Source organism: Drosophila rhopaloa, unplaced genomic scaffold, assembly GCF_018152115.1.
Source record: "Drosophila rhopaloa isolate 14029-0021.01 unplaced genomic scaffold, ASM1815211v1 contig_47, whole genome shotgun sequence".
Classification (NCBI taxonomy): Eukaryota; Metazoa; Arthropoda; class Insecta; order Diptera; family Drosophilidae; genus Drosophila; species Drosophila rhopaloa.
The window spans coordinates 901,555-927,149 of record NW_025335142.1 but is presented as its reverse complement, the minus strand read 5'-3'; the positions used below and the strand labels follow the sequence as shown (position 1 = coordinate 927,149).

Sequence of the window (25,595 nt, the reverse complement as noted above, 5' to 3'; positions counted from 1 at the left end):
TGTTAAGCTTTTAAGGAAAACGCCTTAAAGTATGTTTTTATTTATCATATTGTTTTCCTTGTTTCTCATTTACTTAATTGTGTTTGTCTTGTGCACTAGTAGTATTCACAAAAAAAAATCTTTCGATGTTAAATATATAGCTTATTACAGTCGAATATTATTATTTTTATGGAATTTTTTTACCAACACATTAATTCAGACCTAAATGACATTACACCTTAAATATTTATCTAAAACCCAGTTTAAATTTGGTTGCCGTCATAATTTATTTATTTATACAATTCATTGACGTATTAATTTATTTATCTTTTTGTGTTGGTTACGTAACAAATTTAATAATATTATATTGGTTAAAAATAATTCACAAACAAGAGAGAACGCTATAGTCGGGTGCCCCGACTATCAGATACCCGTTACTCAGGTAAAGGGAGTGCGAGGGAGATGGAGATAGAAACTTTGATCACGCATAACTTTTTAACGAATGGTTCGATTTGAAAAATTTCTTCTACATTTCGATAGGTATTGATAAACACAATAAAACTGCATTTTTACTTTTTTTTAATATTTAAATTTATCGTATATAAGCGATTGTGGGCGTTAAAGGGGGCGTGGCACCTTTTTGAAACAAACTTGCGCTGCGTAGGAACTCCTAGAATCTGCATGCAAAATGCCAATCTTCTAGCTTTTATAGTTTCCGAGATCTCAGCGTTCATACGGACGGACAGACGGACAGACAGACAGACGGACAGACGGACAGACGGACATGGCTATATCGACTCGGCTAGTGACCCTGATCAAGAATATATATACTTTATAGGGTCGGAAACGCTTCCTTCTAGCTGTTACATACTTTTGCACGAATACAATATACCCTTTTACTCTACGAGTAACGGGTATAATTATTACTAGACCTTTGTTAGATTTCGCTATTTAGCTTCAGTGCTATCCCTAAATCGTTTGGAAAATTACTTTTTCTCAATTCAAAGTACAAAATGTGTAAAAATAATACAAAATTCCACCTTTTGCCTTGACTATGGTCTTGAGACGGTCCAAAAACGAATCGCAAGCTGCCCGAATGTGACTAGCAGGTATTTTGGCCCACTCGCGGACAACGGCTTTTTTAAGCTTCTCGAGACTGGTGTATCTTTTAGTGCGGACCTTGCTCTCCAAAATGGCCCAAAGAGAATAATCCATCGGATTTGCGTCTGGTGAATTCGAGAGCCATTGTGTGGACGTTATGAAGTTTGGAACGTTGTTTTCCAGCCATTCTTGGTTCAATCGAGCTTTGTGAGATGGTGCCGAGTCCTGTTGAAACGTCCATGGTCTGTCACCAAAATGTTTGTCTGCCCACGGCTTCAAAGCAACTTTCAGAATACTTTCCCGATAATATTGCGCATTTATTTTGACGCCAGGCTCGATAAAAACGATTGGAGAGCGCCCATCTGCGGTTACAGCGACCCAATCCATTATCTGTGGCGGGTGCTGCCTCCTGGTGGCTAATCGATGACTCAAATTCTCGCATGAACGATCCGTCAAATAAACTCTATCGTTTTGAGAGTTTACGATTTAAAATGTAAATAATATAGAATTAATGTATAATCTTGTAACCTAAATTTTGTTATTCCCCTGTAATTTACAACCTGCTCAAGCTGCCACATAGGTAGCAGTATACCTGTTAAGTTTTGCAATAAATATACAATTTTTTTTACTTTTATAAAAAAAAAAAAAAATTGCTCAATTGTAAAAATTTTCTCGTCAGAAAACACAATGTCCGGAAGTTGACCGCTTTCGGCCAAGCGAAGCAACTCCTTCACTCTCTCAAGTCTGACTTCACGCTGCTTCGGTTCACTATCAGCAAAATGCTTTCGTACACTTGTAAACAATACTCTAAGCTGTCATTTAGCTAAGTTACAGACAGCTGATGCCCGTGCGTCAGCTGAGCGAGCGGTCTGAAGTTGGTTACACTTCGAGTGCCGGACCCTGTACTATGCGTTGAAATGGAGAGACGGACATGGCACTGCGTTGCAAAGTTTTGACTGAAATTGTAATACCTAAGGCCGAAAAAAATATAATTTCAAAATAAGGTGAAAAACTTGTTACATTTTTATAAGTGGTATAGCCATGCAGTATGTATAGCTTTTGATCAATAGATCGGTTTTATCGTCAGGTGACGATGTAAACACATATTTACAGATTAAAACTGCAATACTAATTTGCAAATATGGCGAAATAAAAATTGCACAGCTGAGCAAGTAAGACTTCTCCAAACAAATATAAATATTAAGTTTTTTTTTATAAAAAGGTAACATTTTAGCTTAGTGTCCAGATAATTTCAAGATGATTCAAATGCGGTTCTTAGTAGTTTACGCCCTGGCGGCTTTTCTGGCCATTTCCGTTGTAACAGCATTTTTTCCATCCACAGTCAGTGGAAGTGACCAAGGAAACTCTAGTGATCAACCGGTTATTCGACCAATTCCCTGGTGGCCCAGATGGGGTGGTATCGGTCCAGTTGTTTTAAATACAGCCCCAACCAAGGCATCGACATGAACCCTTTTAGATAAACCTACTGTATTGTTTAAAAGCAAAAGTCAAACACATAAACACCCCCGCTTGTAAAACTTTCCACCGAGGCAATTGTTCAAATACCAAAAGCGTAAATAAAGATTTCTGGCAAAATCTATGAATCGACCAAAATTTGCCAAACTTTTCCTATAAAAAGCTGGGGGCTGTGTGAAATTGGAAAGCAGTTTTCGTAATAACTTCTGACACTCAAGTTTAAAATGCGTTCCCTAATTTTCGTTGCTCTTTTGGCCTTCCTGGCTGTTGGCTTTGTGGCTGCCCGTCCTGCTGAGGATGTGCAGGCGACGGAGAGTACAGATCAGGATTTGACTGCCAATGATTCATTGGTTGGTGGAGAAGAGAAGTCCGAGGGATCCACAGACGATGAAACTGAAAAATCCGCTGGAGAATCCACTGATGATACCGACAATGAAGAGACCGATGATGAAGAGACCGATGCTGAAGAGACCGATGATGCTGCCGCCACCACTGCTGCTCCAGTCAAGAAGGAAGTTCGTGTCTTCTGGCCCAGGTTCGGAGGTCATGGACCAGTTGTGATCAGGCGTCATCCCGGCTTTGTCCAGGCCTAAGCCCTCTAAACTTTCTTTATAAACCTGTTTTTCATACTTCTCTCTCTTCTCTAAATAAATAAACTTCATTTTCAAAACTTAAATTGGTTTAAAACAGTTGTTTCCAATGACGCGCTGAACAGTTTTGTTCAAAACGTTGAAAAAATGCGTGCCTTGTGTGTTCTAATTCTGATCGCCTTTTTGGGTATAGCCCTGATCTCCACAAAGCCATTTAACGAAACAAGAAATCGGGAAGAAGGAAAACCGCTTAATAAAACGGAAATATCTAAAATAATGGAGGAATTGAAGTTACTGGAAAAATTGGCCAACGAAACATATTATTCACCAGATCCAACTAATAAGGAGGCCAAAGAGCCAACGGCTGAGGAACTTAAAGATCCGACTGGGGAGGAAACACAACAACCAACTGGTGAAATTGGAGAAGATGGAGAGATCATAGTGCAGGAGGAAGAAGAAGAAGATGATGCCACTTTGGATAAGCCCACTGATGCGCAACCTGCGAATTTTCTCAAATATCCCGCCCATGAACCCGACTTTAAGGCATATCCACGGTTTGCCATACTCAGAAATGGTTATGTTCATCACATGAATTTGAATTTTTAGTGTACGCTTTGAATCACAAAATAAATGACGTGTACCTAAGCACAATATCAACTTATTTTGTTAGACGGGAAATTCCGACGACCGTTAAGTTTACACAGCTGTGACTCTAGACAAAAGTTAGAACTGTACGAGTTTGTTTTTTTGAACTTATACCTTCAAGCAGTTTGCTCCCAACCACGCATTTGAGTAGTTTCACACATTCAACATGCGTCCGTCATTGCCATTTTGGTCGTGTATGGGTATTATTTTGATATTTGCGTCAATCACTTGTGCTGAATCATCTGGAAAGTCCCGAAATCGAGAAGATCGTTTTGATCTGGAGAACGAGAGCGTTGAAAGTAGGCAGAGCGACGAGCCCATTGCCTCGTGTGGAAGTTCTGAGAATGTGGAGGACAATAGTTGCAGGCAGAGTGAAAACAAACACCCCAAGCGCAAGACCTTTCGATTTGCAATTTAAGAATAATATTCGATTTTAATAAAAATTAATTGAAGAAAATAAATTAATGTTTGTTTACATATGAATGTTTTTTAAGGGGTTTACAAAATAATAGGTTTACAATATAGTTTTATTCAAGATGAAGAAATTATTATAATACCCTTTTATTGATTATTGATTTTCCTACAAAAAAGTGGTCCTATAAGTCTTAAAATATATGCTCCAAATAGTTGACAAACTTGGCAAGAAGTCACAATGGTTGAAAAAACTTTAAAAGGGCTAACGTAATTGTAAAAAAATTATTTATTTTTGAATAATATAAAAGTAGTATTTTAATAGTTGTACAAAACTGTAATTCAAAAATTGTATCAAGTTTACTTGAAACTGTTCGCTTAAATTAATGTTTGTCTGTATTTGTTTCTAGTGAATTCAGCTCACCGCCAACATGGTTATGGTTAGTTCAGCGGTCCTGGGAGCCGCCGCCGGTACTGGCCTGGCTTTGATCCTGGCCGTGACAATCGTCATGTACCGCTACTACCTCCTGCGTAAGCGCGGCAAGGAGTGGGACGAACTGGACCGCTGGGAGGAGACCCGCATAATGCGAAAGCTGCAGATGAAGGTAGGTGGCTGACGCAGGCTGTCAACGCTGATGTGATTGCGGCTTAGGCGGCTAGAGACTCCCCGTGGGGATGCAGATTCAATGCTGACACTACCAGGCCCAAGTGAAATGCAATGGAGCAAGAAGTTGGTTAACTGGCGTGGGAGGACAAGCCGGTGAAAATAACATAGGTCAAATGTATTTTGAATACAGTTTACGAGGGTGGTGCAAGAACAACGACCCCACAAACGGGCTAAGTTCAAAAACAATTTATTATGATTTATCATTTTAATAAAACAAAAATACTGGGAATCAATGTAGAACCCATTCTATACTTACATTACAGTGGCGCCACTATTTCAAATGAGTCCGGCGGTTATATTCAGAACTACCACATTCTACATATATCTTACATGTATGTAAATAATACCATGAATTATTTACTTGATTATTTTTATATTATTCATTGACGTGTTTTTATATAAGCTTTGGAGGCTTATGCGAATATATTAGAAATTCATAAATAAAACTTCACACCGCCAAATCAAATGAAAAAAATGGACATACACTCTATGTGATTGAAATAAGAAGAAATAATTTGAAGGCTTTTATATATGCGAACATATTAAAAAACAAGAGAGAACGCTATAGTCGGGTGCCCCGACTATCAGATACCCGTTACTCAGGTAAAGGGAGTGCGAGGGAGATGGAGATAGAAACTTTGATCACGCATAACTTTTTAACGAATGGTCCGATTTGAAAAATGAAATGATAAACACAATAAAACTGCATTTTTACTTTTCTGAAATATTTAAATTTTTAAAATCGTATATAAGCGATTGTGGGCGTTAAAGGGGGCGTGGCACCTCTTTGAAACAAACTTGCGCTGCGTAGGAACTCCTGGAATCTGCATGCAAAATGCCAATCTTCTAGCTTTTATAGTTTCCGAGATCTCAGCGTTCATACGGACAGACAGTATATATATAGGGTATAGGGTATATTGTATTCGTGCAAAAGTATGTAACAGCTAGAAGGAAGCGTTTCCGACCCTATAAAGTATATATATTCTTGATCAGGATCACTAGCCGAGTCGATCTAGCCATGTCCGTCTGTCTGTCTGTCCGTCTGTCCGTCTGTCTGTCCGTCCGTATGAACGCTGAGATCTCGGAAACTATAAAAGCTAGAAGATTGGCATTTTGCATGCAGATTGTAGGAGTTCCTACGCAGCGCAAGTTTGTTTCAAAGAGGTGCCACGCCCCCTTTAACGCCCACAATCGCTTATATACGATTTTAAAAATTTAAATATTTCAGAAAAGTAAAAATGCAGTTTTATTGTGTTTATCATTTCATTTTTCAAATCGGACCATTCGTTAAAAAGTTATGCGTGATCAAAGTTTCTATCTCCATCTCCCTCGCACTCCCTTTACCTGAGTAACGGGTATCTGATAGTCGGGGCACCCGACTATAGCGTTTTATCTTGTTTCAATTCAAATGATTCTGTGATTAGTTACGATTTACGCCGCAAACCACATTTTTTTCGAGGTGCCGCCGGAGATTATTTATATCTCACTCACTTTTCAATATTATTGGATTCAAATTTTCACACATATTGTTTAAATGTTGTATTATCACATGGAAAAATATGGGAAATTTCAATGAGACTATTCTTATCGCCAATAAAAATTTGTAAAAAATTAGACAGTTCGAATGCATTTCAATAAAATTTTTTTCTTATCTATCACCAAAAAAGAGATACAAATGTGTGTGTTATTTAATAATGAATCATGCAGAATATTAAATTAATTATTTATAATTGTGGTCTTGTTAAATGCAAAGCCAGTTTTTGATATCTATTAATCACAACGCAGAAAACTGCGTTGGGCAGCCATCTTGAATCCGTGGGAAATCCAAAGGATCGCCGACCACCACAAGGATACAAATGTGCTGTTGTCCGTGCGAGCGGCTGCAATCGAATGAATAACACAGCGCAGTCTCTGAGGCCGTATCAAAATCTGTTTCATTATGCATTTGATATACCCCGGCCATCCGCCGGATCTGGAGGGTTGTTCCGATTCGAAATCCTACCTTGTTTCCATGGATGGCGACCTAACCCAACGCGTGCTGGCGGATGGGGAGGATCAGTGAAGCGTTTTATGATTGCAAATGCTGTTTTTATTAACTAACTGGCTTCGGTCGTTGACAGCGGGGGTAAGTGGTGGACTTAAGGGTGCTAAGCGTTTCTGGTTTCGTTTTGTTTGCTATTTATTATATAATTTGATTAGACACTTAAACACTTAAGTGTTTTTTCGGTTTGTTGGGGTGGCTCTCTCAACATTCTCCACTCCAGATCTCTCCCTCTTTGGCGTACACTCCACACCCAAAACAAGCCCTTCAAACTAGCCACAACATTGACCACAATAAAAAGGACCTTCGAGTGTCCTGATTAATAGCATTGTGCAGCAGCCTTGACCCCAGCTAAAAAAGAAGCATATAAACCTCCATCTAAATGGCGGGCCTTGTCCTTCTTTTTGTTGAGTTTCGCCTTACCTGCATTTTTACCTTGCGAGGATTGCCCTTCTCGGACAAAGGACGAAACTAAACTGCAGATCACTGCAAGTGCGGATTGTGTGAGGGTCCTTTCTCGGGTGTCCTTTGTCCAGCCACTGACTTTTCATTCATGAAAATAATACTCGACAAATAAAATGAAAAAGTTCCTTTTGTTTTGGTTTGTATTTTTAACATTTGGCGGTGCAATACTTTGATATTTGTTTTCTATACTTGGAGAACCGATAGGAATAACCAACATTCTTTTGCTTACAGTTGTCACTTATTTTTTGTAATTTATTTATTGAAAACCATTCATCAAATTTATATATAAACTAAATAATTTCTTTATTCAATTAGAATTGATTACTTGTATATCAAAAGCTTATCAATAAGAATGACAACATTTGACCTGAATATCCATTTTGTAAACACCATAATTCAATACATTTTGGTTTTGGAAACAGTTTATAAGTTTGTGTTTGTAGTCTTTGTTGATCAAAGTTGCTGAAAACTAATTTTTGGAACATGTTTTTAAAACCTACCAATCATAAGTAATTATTTTTCCTCGATACTCGAGCTTAATAACAATTTATTCATGTATAATATTAATTGCTATCTTAAATGTTCCATACAATTACATCACATTTTTATTATATTTTTAGATTTCTTTACATTCAAAGCGGAAATTCCTTATTTTAGATATCTGGTCTTGAAACTTGTTTATTCGGTAATATAACTTAATTTTTCACAGTACAGAAATAATAACCATTGAAATATGCAACCAATCCTATATCAAGTTTCCCGAAGCAATCCCTGAGGCCTATTGACTCAGTAACACGCAGAGAGGCCAGACTCAACCTCAAAGCTCATTCGTAAATTATTCAGGGGTAAATAATAATTTATCCGAGCACATGCATTTGCCTATATGAAACTGCTTCGGATATAATGAAGTCATATTTGTTAAATCAACAAATTTACAAGCCGAGAGAGTGGATAAACAAACCCTTGGCTAAGTAGCAACAATGGCAACTACAACAATCAGTCAAAATGCAAATGTCACAACCAATTAATGTCAATAAATGATTAACCCAATGCCCAGCTATAAGGGTTTCAAATACCCTCGACGGTGGTGGTTCACTGTTCGTATTCTTTTCGAAACACCCCTTTAATGGGTAAATCCGGTTTGAAGTTTTCCCCGGCTCAGTTAGTTTTGCGTTGTATCCATATCAAAAAGTGAGGGGAAGTAAACATTTCGATATGCTTTCATTTGTTCAGCGTTTAGGCGAGTTTTGTTCACAATTAAATTGAAATTGTTCGCTTGAATGAATGCGATGCTATCTTGTAGAAACGTATTTCTGTTCCAAAAATTTCCATATTTCCAAATCCGAAACATTTGTTTTCTTTATAAGCCAGAGACAAAGTCTAAGTCAATAGCACGATCTAATTCTGAAAGAAGGAAACCGACTCAATCGAGCGTGAAATAATCGCAGACAAAAAACGGAAGTGGTCAATGGAGAAAATCTCAAGTGGCCCAAACAATTGGTCAAAGGACCTCTCGCACGAGACCAACGCAACGCCCAAAGAGAAGAAATTCCAGCAAAAATATTAACACAACAGCAGCTGCTCTGGATCTCGATAAATTGACCAGGGTCCTGCGCCGTTCCTTTTCATTTTTTTTGCACGTCCCGCCAATTAAGCAGAAGCCAACACCTTAAAAAGTAGGCGAAAAAGTAGGCGAACAGACGGATCGCCTACGAAGAAGTCGGTCGACAATTAACAATTAACGTCAGCAATTGTGATCCGTTTTATAGCCACTTAACATACGATCAACTGCCAGGACATTGACAATGCCGCACCTCGGCACAAAGCCATGAAAAGGACAATTATAGGTAAATCCTTAAAGTCAGTTAACAAATGATAAAACTGCCGCCATAATTCTGTGTAATGTAGCCCAAAAACAACATTCGGCGACCGACTGTCTGGCTTAGATGGCCTGACCTGGCCCAAAACACACACAAACAAAGGCGCAACGTGCGTCGTGTCTGGGATTTGTCAAAGGACTGCATCCATGAATGGGCCGATCCCGTCCTGAATGGATGATCCTTGCCGCATTGTTCCTCGGTAGTTGCACAAGCAGAAGAAAGCATCAATAAAATTACGCCAAGGCGAGGACTCAAAGGAGAGATATTTCTGAATGTGCCGGAGGGACCTTAAATCGGGAGTTGGAGATGTAGAGGTAAGAATCGGGATTTCGGCAGCGACCACTTGGGCCATAAGTTGCCATGAAATTGGCATTAAACGGTATGAGGGCTTGCATTTTCCAATGGTTGTAAAATTAATCGATTCGATTGTGGAGGGTCACTGAAGAGGTTCTCTTTTTATGCCATAAATCACAAACAAGATGTGGGGCAAAAGTCTTGGGTATTGAGCAGATGATTTCGTAAATGCATATCTCAAAAAAGAATCATTGGGATAATCCTAAGAACATTTCTTCGATAATTACCATAATTCAAAAGTGAAGAGTGGTTGAATTTGAAATAGTTTTAAATATTGGGAAATTTTAATAACTATAATTGCTAAACTATATAAATAAATAAAGATAAGCGGAATGCAATTAAAGATTTTTGATTCTAAAATATTACAATGCATTTTATTTCCAATGGTTTTAAATGCATATTATATGAATATAATATAACAAACGATTTAATTTATTTTAAAATGCTGTAAATTAGGATTATATTTTATTTAAAAAAGAACTAATAAAGAAAACAAAATAAACTGCTAAATAGTATAAGAAACGCATGCTACTATTGTGCGCAAAGACCTTTACTTAATGGATTAAAAACTTCTAAAAAAAAAAAGATTCATGAATCAAATGACTGTCCTAAATTACAATTTTGATAAATGTGTAGTATATATTTGTATTTTTAAAAGTATTTAATTTCAATTACTCAAAAAAATGTAAATTAAATTGCATTCAGATATTTAATGCATGTATTTAAAAATATTGAAACACCTTTCATTTTAATATAGGTACTTAAAATATTTAAATTGATTTTGTTTTATACATTTTAAATTCTTCACAATCTTAATTAATTTAATACCAATCTGAAGCAAGTAATTAGATGTATCTTACGCTGAACTAATTTGGTTTCGTTTAAAAAGCTTTTACGCACTCTCCTCAACTTTCAATTAAACTCGAGTGATAATACGAAATGGAAAAGGAAGATTCGTTCCGCAAGGATACGGCACACAGCACGCACACACCCAAGCCTACTCACACATGCACCCGGGGTTCGCCATTGTTCCTTCACACAGATACAGTGAGGCATCGCTTACCTGCCCTTTGTGAGCCATTGTGAGTGATCGAACAAGGGCGGAGCGTAAATGGCAACAGTTGCCGCTAAATGGTGACTAAATGGCCGAACAGACTCGGGGCAAACAACCCTCGAATTGGCCTCAGGGGTGGGTAAGTGGAAAACCAACCCCCGGAACAGGGTCTCGAGGTATATAAGGCCCGTGAGGCCCAGCAGCCAGACAGTCTCGCACAGTCAGCGATCGTGTTCAGTAGCTCATCTCGAAGTCAGTCAGAAAACGAAATTTACGAAAATGTCACGCTCTTTTTTGATGGATTCCCTGCTCAGCGATAGGCCCAATCTGAGCCAGAAGAAGGAGAAACTGGGATCACCAGGAGCAAGTTCCTCGGCCGCGGCTGCAGTGGCCGCAGCTGCCATGTTGCCCTCGATACCCATGCTGCCATATCCAGCCAGTTATGTGGGCAGCTATCTCTTCTCCCTGGGCATCCAGCAGCAGCAACAGCAGCAGCAGCAGCAACACCAGGCTGCTGCCGCAGCAGCCGCAGCAGCAGCAGCAGCTGCCTTGCAGCAACATCCCCATGTCAGCTCCAGTCCCGGCTCCCTGTATCACCCATATGCCCAGCTGTTCGCCACCAAGAGGAAATCCAGCGGCTTCAGCAACTACGAAGGATGCTATCCATCGCCACCGCTGTCGGCCAATCCCAACAGCAACACCCAGCAATTGCCGCTGCATAGCCTCTATGGATCTCCAGTTGTGAATGGCCTTCCTTTACCCGAACCCGGCAGCTTCTGCACTTCTCCTTCGGCCTCTTCGTCGGCCTCCCTGGATTACACCAACCACTTTGACGAGCCCCAGGGAAAGCGGTTCAAGCACGAGTCCTCCTGCTCGCCCAACAGCTCACCCCTCAAGATTCCGTCTTCGGGAGTACCCACGGAAATCACACCTCTGATCAACGACTATGCCGACTCCAGCAAAAGGATTCGCACCGCCTTCACCAGCACCCAATTGCTGGAACTCGAGCGGGAATTCTCGCACAATGCCTACCTATCCCGTCTTCGTCGCATCGAGATCGCCAACCGGCTGCGTCTCTCCGAGAAGCAGGTGAAGATCTGGTTCCAGAATCGCCGAGTCAAGCAGAAGAAGGGCGGTTCCGAGAGTCCCACATTCAATCTGTCCACCAATTCCAACGGAAGTCCTCAGGCTTCTCCGGTATCTCCGCAAATCAACGTACACGAGCTGAAAGTGGAGGCGTAGGAAAATCTACAAAAAGAATTTACCAATTGTACAGTAGAAATTAGTCTGTTGTTAGCCTTAACTATGTTAAACTAAATAAATTGTAATCAAAATGAAAACTCATGTTTTTGAAATATTAAGATGAATTTACAAAAAGGGGTAATACAAGATCTAAACTATTGGCCAAAAATCTCAATTTCTTGAAATAGAAACAAATCAAAATTCAATTTTAAAGGTTTCAAATATCAATTGCAAGCATCTAGCTTAAATACTAATCAAAATTCTGAATTTATTTAAATAGCTTCTAAGCTACATGTTATAGTTTGAGATCAAAATTTTGAGTATATTTTTTTTTATTACTTTAAAATGGTCATCCTATTTTCAAATAAAAACTGTCAAATTTAAAATAGATAGAAAGTTTTAATTATTTAGAAATAAAATGAGCTAAATGCACATACATTCTCCAAAATACTGACGAAATATAAAATTACTGAGTAACCCTTGAATACTGTCAGCACTGAGCTAAATGCACATTTATTCTCCAAAAATACTGACTAAATACAGAATTACATGGCAACCATTTAATCAAAGCAAGCTTGGATATTCACTTCATAAATTGTTCTGTCATTACAAACGAACCAAATTTTACAAGCTGAAAATTTAGTCGTCGCTAAGCCTTTGATGTGATCATGTCGAACCTGTACACCGAACTGAAGAACGAGTGGAGCAAACATGCCCCGAATCTGGCCCACTGCTCCCAACTCCTGGATGGATTCAAACTGGAGCTTGTGAGGTCCAACTTCGGAACCATTCAAGTGGCATCGAGTTCGAACCAGAAGGACCAACTGATCAAATCCCGAGAGATGCTGGAGATTGCCGTGGAGCACAGCATCACAATCAGGGACTACGCTGCTTTTGAGAGATACATGGCCCAGTTGAACACCTACTACTACGACTACGATAAATATTTGGAGTCATCCAAGCACATGCACAAGTTCATGGGCCTGAATCTGCTCTACATGCTGGCTACCAATCGCATTGCTGATTTTCACATCGAGTTGGAGCGTTTGCCGTCGACTTTGTTGCTTCACAACAGCTTCATTAATCCCGTTTTGGCTCTGGAGAACTACTACATGGAGGGGAGGTACAACAAGATACTGCAAGCCAAGAACTCCATGCCGTCGGTTATCTATTCGAACTTCATGGACATGCTGGTGAACACGGCTCGCGAGGAGATCGCATCCTGCATGGAGAAGTCATACCTCAAGATGGCTCCCAAACAGGCTGCCCAGCGTTTGGGACTTCGTCCTGGATCTAAGGAGCTATTGGACCTGGCCCAGAGGCGTCATTGGGATCTGGATGAGGAGGGAAACTACGACTACGCCGGACTACATACCAGACCATTGGAGAAGGTGCCTGCCAAGGACATTGCCACCCATAATCTCACCTATGCCCAGGAGCTGGAGAAAATTGTTTGATATTTTTCATTAGTTCGATTCTTTCCGTTAATCCAATCACCCAGAAAATAATATTCAGAATTTATACGTTCATCGAGAAATCAGTAAATACCGAACCGGAAATTTGTCAGATTTAATTTTTCACACATCTCAACGGATTCTCTTTTTTGGCATAAAATGGGCAAAAATTGAGTTGCTCAGATGACCGATAAGTCGACAGGCCTGACAAATTGTCGGATAGGAAATGTTTTCTGGGCAAATCTCGTTTGCAAATCTGTCATAGGATGATTGTTAGAAGAGCTTAGTGAGTGGCTGTTCAGAAGGATGCTTGCACATCCCTGGAGATGATGTCCATTGGAAGGTAGTTAGTCCTGAAAAGGCGATTATTTGGTTTCTGTTAAAAAGGAGTTGCCACAAATATTTTTCATGGCAATATGTATGAGATTTGAATCATTCAAAAATTAATTTATTATTTATTTAAACGGCTCTATGTATACCTAATTATTAAGTAACTAATGCGTTAACTAAATTGTATAAATAACCATGAATTTTCATAGTTAATTGTTGGGTTTTTAAAAATTCCCCTCATGAAATTTGCTTCTATTTAAACATTACAACAAATTTTTTTGATACGCATTTTTTGGCGGGGACATCTAATACAATTTTTTTCAAGTACGTTGAGAAATTGCCGAAACATTTGAATGTCCCGTTAGGAAATTTGTTCCGCAAAGATATAAAAAAGTCCCTAGGCGAATTGTGTGGTCTGCCACCTAGATTTAACCGCAAATGGTGACACCTTATCATTTTTGTCAAATCATTGAAAATTCTAATTAATCAAGGACACAATTTGCCGAGGAGTGGGGAGAGTTTTTAAGCATTTCCCACGACACTTCAAATTGCACAAATTGATGATGCCAAGTCGGGCGATGCTTTAGCGTAGATATGGCAGATATTTGTCCAAAATCAGGATGGGTGACAAACCCAAAACGAATCAAGCGCAACAAAACCTGCCCGAGCCGACTCATTCAGCATTCATTGAACGGCGGACAATTCCTCAATGGGTCCTCTAAGTTGGAACCGAAACGAGGACTAACTCATCCTTTTGTCCGATCCCAAGGGGTGCGGTGCTAATAAACGCAATTGCACCTACGCCCCTCTGGGCCTCCGGTCCGAAAATGGAAATCGGAATGCCAATGGGCAAAATAGCCCAGTCGGCGGTTTTAAACGGAATTTCGGCATTCCATTCTCTTTGCTATTCCCGAAAATTGGGACTCCCTCTTACCTGGTCGAAGTCCTCGATCGTTATCTAGTCGAGTCCTCGGTGTCTTTGCTCAAGTGTGCGCCTCTTCCACTTGAGCTGAAGAGCTCGGCCCTTGAGTTTGAAGTGCTGAATCAGCAGGTAGGATTCCTTGACTCTTTTCAGGATATGTTATTTTTTTGCAAATTCATTCAAGGAGCGTAGTGAAAATTGTTGTGCCAAATGTGTTACGCAGTCTCGGTGATCTTTATCAGATGGATTTTTATTGATTCTTTCAAAATCACAGATAGCATTTAAAATAAGTCAAGTGGATATTAGGACTGTAATTGGGAAAATTGCATGGGAACTGAATTAATGGATGATAATATTAGGTAAAGAACGAGTAGAGAATATTAAAAAAGCTTAAATCAAGAACAAGTTTAAATAGTTCACGCCCTGCTAAAACTATTTAATATTTCATATTTACTAATAATAATACTATACCCCGAATTAACCTAAGCCCCCTTAAAGCCATTTACATATATTTAATTAATATTTTCGCATTTACATTTTGTATAATCTCATTCTTAGACGGAAAATAAATCTCCTAACTAAACGATGCTACATTTTCAAAAGCATTCAGCGCACTGAAATATTTTTTCAACAATTGTTTCTGTAAACAAATTTGCATACACCTTTTCTCTGTAGGTCCTACATTTTGAGTTCCCTTAGCCAGATGTCTTGCCAACTTTCGAATGCCCCGCTGATTCCAAAATGCCTCGCCGTGTCGAGCTCCCGCCTCGCAGACACTTCATGAATGAATACAGCTCAAGTGCAGAACCTCTTCAGTTTAAAGTGGAATCTTTCTTGTTGAATCGCTCTCATGAATGAATGCGCTGCACTGCCTGCGTCAAGGCTGGGAAATTCCCCCAGGCACTTTGGGCCTGTTAAAAGATCATTAGGCCAACGCTTCTGGCTAGAACAAATGAAATTCCATTGAAAATTGGCCGTTTACCTGAAAAAGAAGAAATTTGTCAGGTGTTCAGTTCTGGATTCTTGTCTAGACAGTCTGTCTCCAAGGCATGGAAAATCCTCAAGTTCCCTGTGGTGCAACGGTTGTGGTCTGAAGTATTTTATTTAAATATTTTCCAATTTTAGCCATGAGGGAATTCTGAGTTAAGAAAACCAAGGGAAATTCCAAAAAGCTTTGGGGGCTTTCCCTGTGAAACTTTTAGTACTCCATCCAATGAACTTTCAGGACATAAAGTTTTGTATTTGCTCAATTTTCCTCCAGAGCTTCAAAGCTTTTGCAGCTTTTTGGGGGGATTCCTTTTTGTTTGATTTCAGGGTTAGACTTTGAGTATTTGGGGGCCATTGGGTTATTATACGGTGAGCAATAAAACAACTACAGACTGAGGTAAATCTAAGCTGGCAATCCAAAATCCTTTAAGCTTATGCAAATGAGAGCGTGCACACAAAATAAATAAATTAACTGTATGTGCTTATGTGTTTGTAGTAGTCTGGGGGTTTTTGTGCTGGTCAAGCAAAGGTAAACATGGTCTAAATGGGCTTTGACTTTGCCGTAAAGTTCTGTTTTTTATTTTGTTATTTTTAATAATTAGTTCCAGCGAAACGGCTTCCGGTATCCTTGTTTTGACCTAGATTAAGCACATATTTATGGCAAATTTACCCTTAAAAATCCTAGTGGAAAACGCCGATGTTTCTGGGTCACGCAATCGGGGACTTCTCCCCTACGCGCGATATGTGGAACCAGCTAATTGACCCATTAAAGGGGCCTCTAAACATTGTTGCTCCTTGGAGTGCTTTTTAGGTCGCAGGATGTGTGAAACCATAAAGTTGTCCGCACTTAAAGCAATTATTTTCGTGGTTTTCTTAGCGCGTTTTTGGATTTCTTCAAGTAACGGGCGGAAACCCTGGATCTTTTAGACTAATGAAACCTGAAAAATACAATTTGGGATTGTCCAACGAATGTAACATGTACAGCTACCATTTGTGTGGCCTTGAAAATAAAATGATACGATGAAATTGGTTTTCAAGGAAAACAATGCTCCAGCTTCCTTTCTCAAATTTCATTAAAGTTTTCCAACTGTTTGGGAACTCTGTGTGTCCTCTTTCAATTATTCCCAAGAATGCCAGTTTCTAATAATTATTCCTCCATAAAAGATTTCAATTTGCTCAGCATCCCGCAGCTTCTATCTCCCACCAGCTTCCATTTAGGGCAGTTTTTCACCTACTCGTAATCGGTTGTCCTAGAAGGATATCTGGAGCCAGGACGTCATCGTCCTTGGCCACACTGTGCATTGTATTTAATGAACTTGTTGGTAACGGTACAGGGCTCATCATCAGCACGTTGACTTGGCCGGGAATACGACCTGGGATCCGGGGGTCTGGAGCGGAACGATGGGGCCATTTCTGTGGCGCCCCACAGTCGTCGAGTGGCGCCTGTTTAAAATGAGTTTTCTCGCTTCGTTATGCAACTGACGACATACTAGGCATTGAAAGAGAATACACTAAGCAGAACGACACTGATATGACAACTATAATTTACTTCTAGTTTATTAATCGCCATCTCATAGTTCACATCTTAAAACTTTTTTTTAAATTGCATTTTTCCATAAAGAATTTAATTCAATGGTGTTTGAATATAAGTGTTAAATAAACATTTAATGTTATTCATGAATTAGTTTTAGTCGGAAAATATAATTATATTTAATATTTATGTTGTTACATTTTAGAGGGCCTTTGAAGTCTATCTTTTTTTCATTAAAAAATTTTGATTTTCAAAAAAAAATCCAGTTCTGTTGCATCACTGTCGACGCCAGTGGCGATTAACACTTTAGTTCTATTTGAAGCATAAATACCATTTAGTAAATAGGTTCTTAAAGAAATTTCGTTCATTCATAATGAAAAGTTATTTAAAACAACCTAAAATTTAATCCAGTGGGAGTACTACCATATTTTTTTCAGTGGCGAAGACAGCCAAGCAAGAAGAATAAGATAAACATACGCACAGGACTTTCTGCTCAGGACGATGTAATTATGATTGGAGCATATGCCAGGAGGCGCCTACACACTGTGAGGACATTGTCCTATCTCTCGGCCGTCCCAAAGGATACCGATGGCCAAGTGAATTTACATATGGCGAGGTATCAACAGAAATATATATGTGGATCTGTTTATGTGCGTATAGATTACAAGTGAAACTGAATTTATTGCCAGCATACGCATTGAGTGGCACGTGTCCGGATTTCAATTATATAAAGAGCTTAAAACACACACAATCCCATGGCATATGGCTCACGCAGAAGTACCTATATTTATATGCCGGGAAAAAACTGGGAATACACATTAAAGCGTTTGAAATTTAAATTGAAGAGCGTTCTAGACAAAACTTTTGCCCACCAAAAGCAAAACAAAGAAAAAGTTCACACACCCGCAATAAAAATAGCCTAAAAGGGAATGAACTGCTGGGTGAAAATGGGAAATGGGCTGTATAAGCCTAGCGCGCTAAAAACGAGGTGCTAAAGCAAAATCGTCTTTCCTTGCTAGCTAATCTTTAAGATTAAAGTCGGGATAAGTAGGTATTTGCTGAGGAGGATGTAGCATTTATGGGGAATAAATGCGAAACCCTTGAAGAAAAACATCTGCTGAAATACAACAAAAAGCCTAAATTCAGTCAAAAAATACGACAAAAATAACGAAGACGGGAAAACAACAGCCAGGGCTTTGTTATTAAAAGAGCCAAAATACAAAAAAAAAAGAAGAAAGCAGCCAGAGATGAAATGAAATCAAGTCGAGAACAGCGAACTGGCAGAGCACATAAATAAATATGCCAGCATATCTGCAGGGCAAAGGCGACGACTACGTTGACAATTTGCGCCACCACCAAACGCCAGTCCCCACTATACCACCCACTTTCCCACCCGTTTCCCCTCCAAATGGGTTATAGTCGCTGGCACAGGTGGCCTGGCGGGCTTACGAAATGTAAGCAACTTGTTGCTGAAACAGAATCACAAAAACGGACAAAAAAATGAAGAGCAAACGAAACGAAAGCCAGGGAAATGTGGGGAAGGCGGTGAAACTGACAAGAAGAGAAAAAAATGGATAGAGGGCAATGTGCAACAAGCTAAGCTTCCTGCCGATGGCTGGCCCAAAACTTTTTCCTTCGCATGGGGGTTGGAAAAGGGGTTTTGAATAACTTAAAAATGGTAAACTTACGCTACACTCTGAGAAAGATATGGATACATATGTATACATGGCGAGTTTTCAATAGAATTTAGTCCGTGCTAATACCAACAACAAATTAATATCATTTCCTCCGGAACGGTATTTTATTTAAATTTATACGATTAATCGATTAATTTAATAAAACCAAAACATTATAAAAGTTTTCATTTTTATTAATTGGATTGCAAGTGTTACGATTTTCCAACATCCTTTACATTATTAAAAGTGGGGGCACAATAGTTCCGTTCGAATTAAGTAAAACTAGGTCTCGAATTACGGCCTTTAGGCGATAGTTACAAACCTCCAACTTAACTTATGCTAAATAAATATTTTGATAATTTAAGTTAGTTTAAGTTGGACTTCATGAAATTTTGCTTAAGTTCGTTACAAATGATCCGATGTGAACAGAAATGACTAAATTTAAACGCTTTTTAAGCCAGGCAATTATGAATCATAAAAATAAAGATCTTAACTCTATAATATGTTTTATGTTAGGTAAAAATTAAAATTTTGTTTGCATTTAAAGTGAGAATTTGTTAATGCTTGTATAGTTAATTTTAAAGTAACTAAATGTTAACATTTTAAAATAATAGCAAATATAATTAAAGTTAAATCCTCAATGTAAATTTTTCATACTTTTTCTTTTGAAAAGTTTTCTGTCAAAAAGAAAGAACTTATATTTTCAAGTTGCGAGTAATGGGAGCCTCTTATAAATATCTTTTAAAGTTTGATAGTCGCTTCCTTATTTTCCCCTCACCACTCTTCAATACAAGCCTCTTTCGCCACGCCCCTGTTTGTCTGTCTATGTGGAAATCGTGCGTTCAAAAGAAGCCTACGATGAGTCGTCTGCACACGTCTGGGTCCGGTGTCCTTCCCTTTGTTCGTCCCGCCCTCTTAACTTGAAGTAGTCTGCCTGAAAAGTTTCCTGTCCAGATAAAGTATCTACAGGCACACGACTTACAAACGTAAATATATGCACACATTTAGGTTATGGACAGACTCATAGCAACGCCACTCGGAGTGCCCTACACTATCGAATGCGGTCTGTTTGTCTGCTGCAAACACAATGCAAAACAACTGGGTATAGGAGGATGCGCAGACCGATGACATGAATACCCTTCTGTGAAAACTAGGTTCTTTAATAATATGTAAGCAAATTACTGAAAATATATTTTATAGTTTTTTATCCCGTTGGCTTAAACCTGTTTCGTCTTGCACAGGAGTATCGCTGATATCTCTTGCCCCAACAATGATATCTTGATGACATTAGAATCAAACTAGCAAATTTATATACTATGCAGAAATGGCCATTATTTCATAAATTTTAGAATCTTTGAAAAAATTAACTATTTTACAAATTTAACCTTTTGGGAACCCCCAAAGCTCCTTAAGTTGATTTCGATGTATTATTTAAAATTATTACGAAAACATTTATATATTAAGTTTTTTTTGTTTTTTAAATATTGTGCTTCAAGAATGAAATATTGTTTATTTGTACCTATTCACTGAATTTCATTTCGATCCGATATATACCACGGTCACAAGAGTGGCATTCAGTTGCAAAATGTATGCATTTTTAGGATCTGAATATTGAGTATTTGTAATTCGAAAATAGTCTCTAGAAGGGTATAGAAAACCTGACAGAAAGAAGCAGCACGATGCCATTGCCATGGTAAACTCACTTTGCAGCTTGCTCAATGTCAACCGCGTCGTTGTTGGACTTGCGTTCGCCATAGCTTCGTGTTTTTGTGTCCTTTTTTCAGGGGCAAAGATGACAACAGGTAAATAAGGTGAGCGAAAAGCGGGGAGATGTGGTGCTAATGGGGGAGGGGGTACTGTGCAATGGCAGAGAGCAAGATACAGTTGCTAGCGCACTTGTGTGCGTCAATTAAGGTCGCTTATGGGTAACTTGAGCCGCAGTTATGGTCGGTCATTAAGACGAAAAAACGCCGAAAAGTATTCAACAAATTGAATCACTGACACACACACACACTCACACCAATATACAGATATATACATTTCTTATCTCTGGCTCTCTAAATTCACTTCTCTGAGCTTTCAAGGTGAAGTCCCATACACGTACACCAATAAAAGCTGACCAGAGCTTTTTCGAACTAATCTCTTGGGTCCTGGAGTTTCCCAATTCCCATGTTTCAGAAAAATTTATAAGCATAATCCTTCCAACTCCCAATTTCTCCATTTAAAACTATAGCCTACTTAATAGGATGTTATAACCACTCCCCTGATAAGAAAATCCTTGGAAATCAGAAGAGAAAGGTAGAGAGAGAGCAACAGCTGATTAAGGAACGCACAAGGCAACAAGTTGCGAAAAAGCTTTCGAAGTTAGCAATGAAAGAATTCAATGCCAAAGGAGCTTTGCACGATTGATACTTTCTCTCTCTACTTTTGTCTCTGTGTGTGTGTTGAGTTGTTGCTGCGGCAGTGCGAAAAATGTATCTGTATATTAGGATTTCAATAACATGTTATTAAATAATTTGTTAAGCTAATAAAAAATAATTATATTTTTCATTTTTTTTCTTTGTTTTCTAAATTATAACTCTTTAAATAAATTTTCAAAGAATTGGTATTTTCTTTCAAATTTCTTTGATAATAACATATTTTTTTTTGTGAAAAAAAAAATGTAATTACTGTCAATTATTTGCTTTACTTCTTGACTGCAATTAATTTTATTTTTCTTTGAAATAAGGATAGATTTCCATAATTTTTTCAAGTGTCTAGTCATCAATTTCGGGGCACTAGAACACTCGCTGCTGCCTTTAGTGTCGGCAGTGGCAAGGCCGAAGACGAAGCTCTTTCGAATGAAGTTCCCTTTTTTGCAACTTGTTGGCTCTGCGTGAAAATGGAAAATCAGTAGCACGCGTACATCTCCCAAGTGAAGAACAACTCGCGGACCGGATTTTACATCGGGTCAAAACGAAAGGCAACAACTGAAATCGCTGAACACCAATTAATGGACCCAGGAGCTAACTTTCAATTGAGTTTCGTGTCACAGTCGTTGCTCCTGATATTTTTGCGGCGGTGTTGGAGTGTTTGTGTGACTCTGCAATATGGCCAAGTGTTTTATGCTGAAAAATGTTAGCCAAGTTTAGGCCGAGCGCTCTCTAATCCCTTCTGTTGTGCTTGTTGCCCCCCGAAAAAAGAAAAGAAATATCAAGTAGGTAAAGAAACCTTTGGAACTGTTGCTTCGCTGCTTTCGCTCTCTGGCCCCACTCACTCCTACTTTCGCTTAGCGAAAACTTATCCCGTCTTATATATTATTTACAAGTTCATTTTCATAGCAAATCAAATGTGTCAGCAGCTAGGCAAGGCTTTCTCATAGATCAATTTCTACATATTCATGAGGTGCGTGCATCTTGTTTGCTTTGGGCTAATTGGAAAGTTAATTGAACCAAAAGCCACGGAAAGTTAACTGTGCATTAATTAGTTTTCCTTTCCATGGGAGGAAATCCCTAAGTATAGCCTGAGGTAGGAACCGCTATCTAACGGCCAAATTGCAATTGGAAAATCTTTGGAATTTCGATTAAATTCTCCACGTCAACGCGAAGAAAAAAACAAAACTTGAAAATTTTGTCCCAAACAAGAAACAGGCAGTGCACAAAGAAAAACAAGTATTTTATGAACAGATGTTTGTATTTTATAAGTGATTTGGCAATTAAAAATGCATAATAGTATTTTATGTACAGATATTTATATTTAATAAGTGATTTGGCAATTAACAAATGCAAAGTAATATTTCTTTAGCTTTTAAAATCCAATTTTAAAAAAAAGGTTGCGGTCGTTAAGAAAAAATATTTTTTGAATCTATTGTAATAGGTAGGTATCTTTGTGTTGAGTGCAGCTTAAAGATTTTAATGAGTATATTTCTTAATCTACGATTTATGTTTGTGACTTTTGATTTTATGGTGAAAGAAATTAACTCCTAGAAGGCTCGGACAATGGTTTTTTACCCACTTTCACCCAGTTAAACTAAAGTTATTTCCTTGGGTACAAATAAGCAATTGTAATTGTAAAAAATACTTTTTCGTAAGTTATTACTTACATGCTATTTAAAAAAAAAATTTTTTTTCGTATTTAGCATTGACAAAATTAAAAGAAATTTACAAACCTTGCCATTAATGAGAATAAATCAATAGCAATATTATCAAATATTTTTCAGGCAGTGTTCTCTTTTTGAATATAACCTAATGCTATTTTGCCCTTTCCCCTTAGTCTCTTTTTGTGTGTGTCTCTTTCTTCTATTCTGTTTTGCTGTTCTTGGAGGGATTGCCGCAAAAATTTCGTATGCGCCCTGTGCTCCAAGCTGGATTTTAGGCGCGGTCCCAAGAACTCAGTTCCAATCCCAGTCTTAAACTGCAGCTCGCTGACGGATGAGTCCTTCTAGGGAGTCATTCCCTCGGCCCGCTTGTGTTTAGGCCTAGTCAAGAGCAAAAAGCAAAGTTAATATAATTATTTATAGATAACGAATCAGGCGAGTGCACAAATTCGTTGGGTGGCAGTCCCTTCTCTGCCAGGGAGCGTTAATGGAGCATCTGCCTGGCTTTGTGGCAAGGGAATTTCGCTATTAACCAGAGATGATGGCAAGCCTCTACACAATACAAAATATTTAAATTGGAATGGGTATCTTTATCTAAACGTCATTTAAAGAGAGGTAAACACTTCATCATATAAAATGTGTTGAAAATCCCATATCGTTTTTATTACAAGTGTTTTAGGCATTGAACACTGGTAACTTATTATTTAGAAGCAAAAAGCATAGGAAGGAAATTTTTGTATATTTGGAAAAATTTTAAATCGCTGCATACACATACTATTATCCTAAGAAAAGCCCAATCGTAACTGCCAAATAAATATATGCTTAAAAATTGTCCACACTAAGAGGTTTATATTACTAAATGTATTTTAAAGTTAAGGCTTGAGTTTTATTTTTTCATTTATTCAATTCTTAAAAGTGAAGATATTTTTTATAATATAACTGTATATTTGTTATAGATTTTTTTAAAATATTTTTTTGTGTACGAGGAGAAGTCAAATCAGGACATGTTTAGGGAGTCATCTCTGCTCCCATGCGCCTATTAAATGTTATTGTTGTTCCTGCTGTTGCTCACGTGCTTCAGCAGCATCCTTATCCCCCTTCATCGCCCATTAAAAACGCACACGAAAGGCTTCTGGGAGCTCTCCCTCGCAGTCTCTATATATGGTTGCCTAGAAGGGAGTCCATAAATTATATCAATGAAGCGGCGTATAATAGAAAAATATGTCAGCATTTTGTGGATAACAATAAATGGCAGCCCGGGAGACAGAGATAGGGAGTGTGTGTGAGTGAGAGGCCCTATGACACGCGTTGGCACACACACGCACATAGAACATGTTGCATATGCCACACAATTTGTCACAATTAGAAGGACGAAAATGGCTGCAACGAGTCACGGGCCAAGAAAACAAGAGGATATGGCCAAACAAAAAAAAACTGGTGATGGGGGAATTCAAGTGGGATCTTCAGCTGCGTGTGTAGGAGACAGTGGCATTTGGATTTTCCTCTTTCCCTATTTTCCCTAGTTTTTCAACTTTTTCTTTCTCTTTTCAGCTGACTGCTCTCATGCAAGTCGTAAATCTTAATTTGGCATGCGAGTTGCATTCTGGCTGCATCTAAGCCAAATATCTTTCAGCTCTGGCAGTTGCTCAGATACACACACAGACACCCACGTGCCCCTATAGAAGGGAGTGCTCATGCATGCAAATTGCATATGTATGAGCTGATTGCGTTATCCCCGCCCCCAGGATATTCATCCCTGCCATTCGTCCCCATTTCCTCTCGGTTAGCCCATGCATTTCCGTCCAAAAGCTTAACAAGCTGGAACTGGTCATCGCTGCACAAGAAAAAATGGAAAATGAGTATAGTGAATTGAAAGACAATATGATAGCTAGTAAAGAGAATTTTGAGAAAGTATAAAAGTTAATAGAAGGATTATGATTAACCCAAAAGAAAGTGAAACAATGCTTGAAATTTTTTTTAAATATCCTATGGAAATCCAATACTGAAATCATTTAATTAATAAATTTATGAAATTCGTAATGATAAAAAAGTACCTTTATTTTAATAGAGGAAATGAATTACAATTTAATAATTTCAGTATAAATATATTTGTCGATCTTTAATAGAATCAATTAAATAAAATCAATTTAAAATGGGCTTGAATATTTAAAAATCCCCTCTTATCGAAATCACATGACTTTTTTTTGTTTTTAACAACAAATGAGCAATTATCGGCAAACCGTATCACTAAAATTTTGGAACTTAGATGAAAGAGGTATAACTTTCAGAGTGAACAAACTGCATTTAGGTGAAGAAGTGGGTTTTGTAATATGATTTGTTCAAATAATTGCACGTACATGAATGCAATTTCTCTCGTATGCGAGGATTTGTATGTGCTGTTAAATTAGTTTACTTGATTTCCGTTGGACATTTGGTTTGTTGGTTTTGATTTGATTGAGTCAGCCCTGAAAAATCAAAGTTTAGAAAATATGAAATAAATGGAGATGATTGTATGCACAGTAACTGGATAAAAAACGTCAAACAAAAATTCGTGAAAAAACTTTAAAAGTGATACCTATATGGAAGAAAACTTTTCATAATCCGCTTATTCGTGACTTACAGTGATGCAAAATAAACTCGCCCAGGATTCAATGAATATTAAAAAGGTCGGTTTTTTTTGGTCCTTTGAAAATGTGTAAATATTGATCACTTGTT

At 38.3% G+C, this 25,595-nt stretch overlaps 7 protein-coding genes across 7 annotated transcripts in view; all 7 read left to right on the top strand.

Annotated features, from left to right (window-relative positions):
- Positions 1-25,595, top strand: part of LOC108047382 (synaptotagmin-5) — a 68,648-nt gene that overhangs the window by 21,543 nt on the left and 21,510 nt on the right. Inside the window, exon 2 of the mRNA XM_044461535.1 lies at positions 4,613-4,807. Within this exon, the coding sequence (XP_044317470.1) occupies positions 4,634-4,807 (174 nt within the window). The 5' untranslated portion in view covers positions 4,613-4,633. The remainder of the gene's footprint in view (positions 1-4,612; positions 4,808-25,595) is intronic.
- LOC108038205 lies at positions 2,347-2,694 on the top strand. Its single transcript, XM_017114951.2, has one exon. The coding sequence runs from the start codon at positions 2,347-2,349 to the stop codon at positions 2,545-2,547; it is 201 nt and encodes a 66-aa protein (XP_016970440.1). The 3' UTR covers positions 2,548-2,694.
- On the top strand, positions 2,730-3,232 carry LOC108038204 (nucleophosmin). The gene has a single exon (XM_017114950.2). It carries the CDS (start codon positions 2,781-2,783, stop codon positions 3,147-3,149), a length of 369 nt encoding a protein of 122 aa, XP_016970439.1. The 5' UTR covers positions 2,730-2,780; the 3' UTR covers positions 3,150-3,232.
- Positions 3,259-3,799, top strand: LOC108038202. Its single transcript, XM_017114949.1, has one exon. It carries the CDS (start codon positions 3,294-3,296, stop codon positions 3,750-3,752), a length of 459 nt encoding a protein of 152 aa, XP_016970438.1. The 5' UTR covers positions 3,259-3,293; the 3' UTR covers positions 3,753-3,799.
- Positions 3,800-4,252, top strand: LOC123038072. The gene has a single exon (XM_044461537.1). It carries the CDS (start codon positions 3,958-3,960, stop codon positions 4,207-4,209), a length of 252 nt encoding a protein of 83 aa, XP_044317472.1. The 5' UTR covers positions 3,800-3,957; the 3' UTR covers positions 4,210-4,252.
- On the top strand, positions 10,928-11,949 carry LOC108043372 (homeobox protein Hox-B4). The gene has a single exon (XM_017122057.2). The coding sequence runs from the start codon at positions 10,943-10,945 to the stop codon at positions 11,903-11,905; it is 963 nt and encodes a 320-aa protein (XP_016977546.1). The 5' UTR covers positions 10,928-10,942; the 3' UTR covers positions 11,906-11,949.
- Positions 12,488-13,464, top strand: LOC108043379 (26S proteasome non-ATPase regulatory subunit 8). Its single transcript, XM_017122070.2, has one exon. It carries the CDS (start codon positions 12,574-12,576, stop codon positions 13,360-13,362), a length of 789 nt encoding a protein of 262 aa, XP_016977559.2. The 5' UTR covers positions 12,488-12,573; the 3' UTR covers positions 13,363-13,464.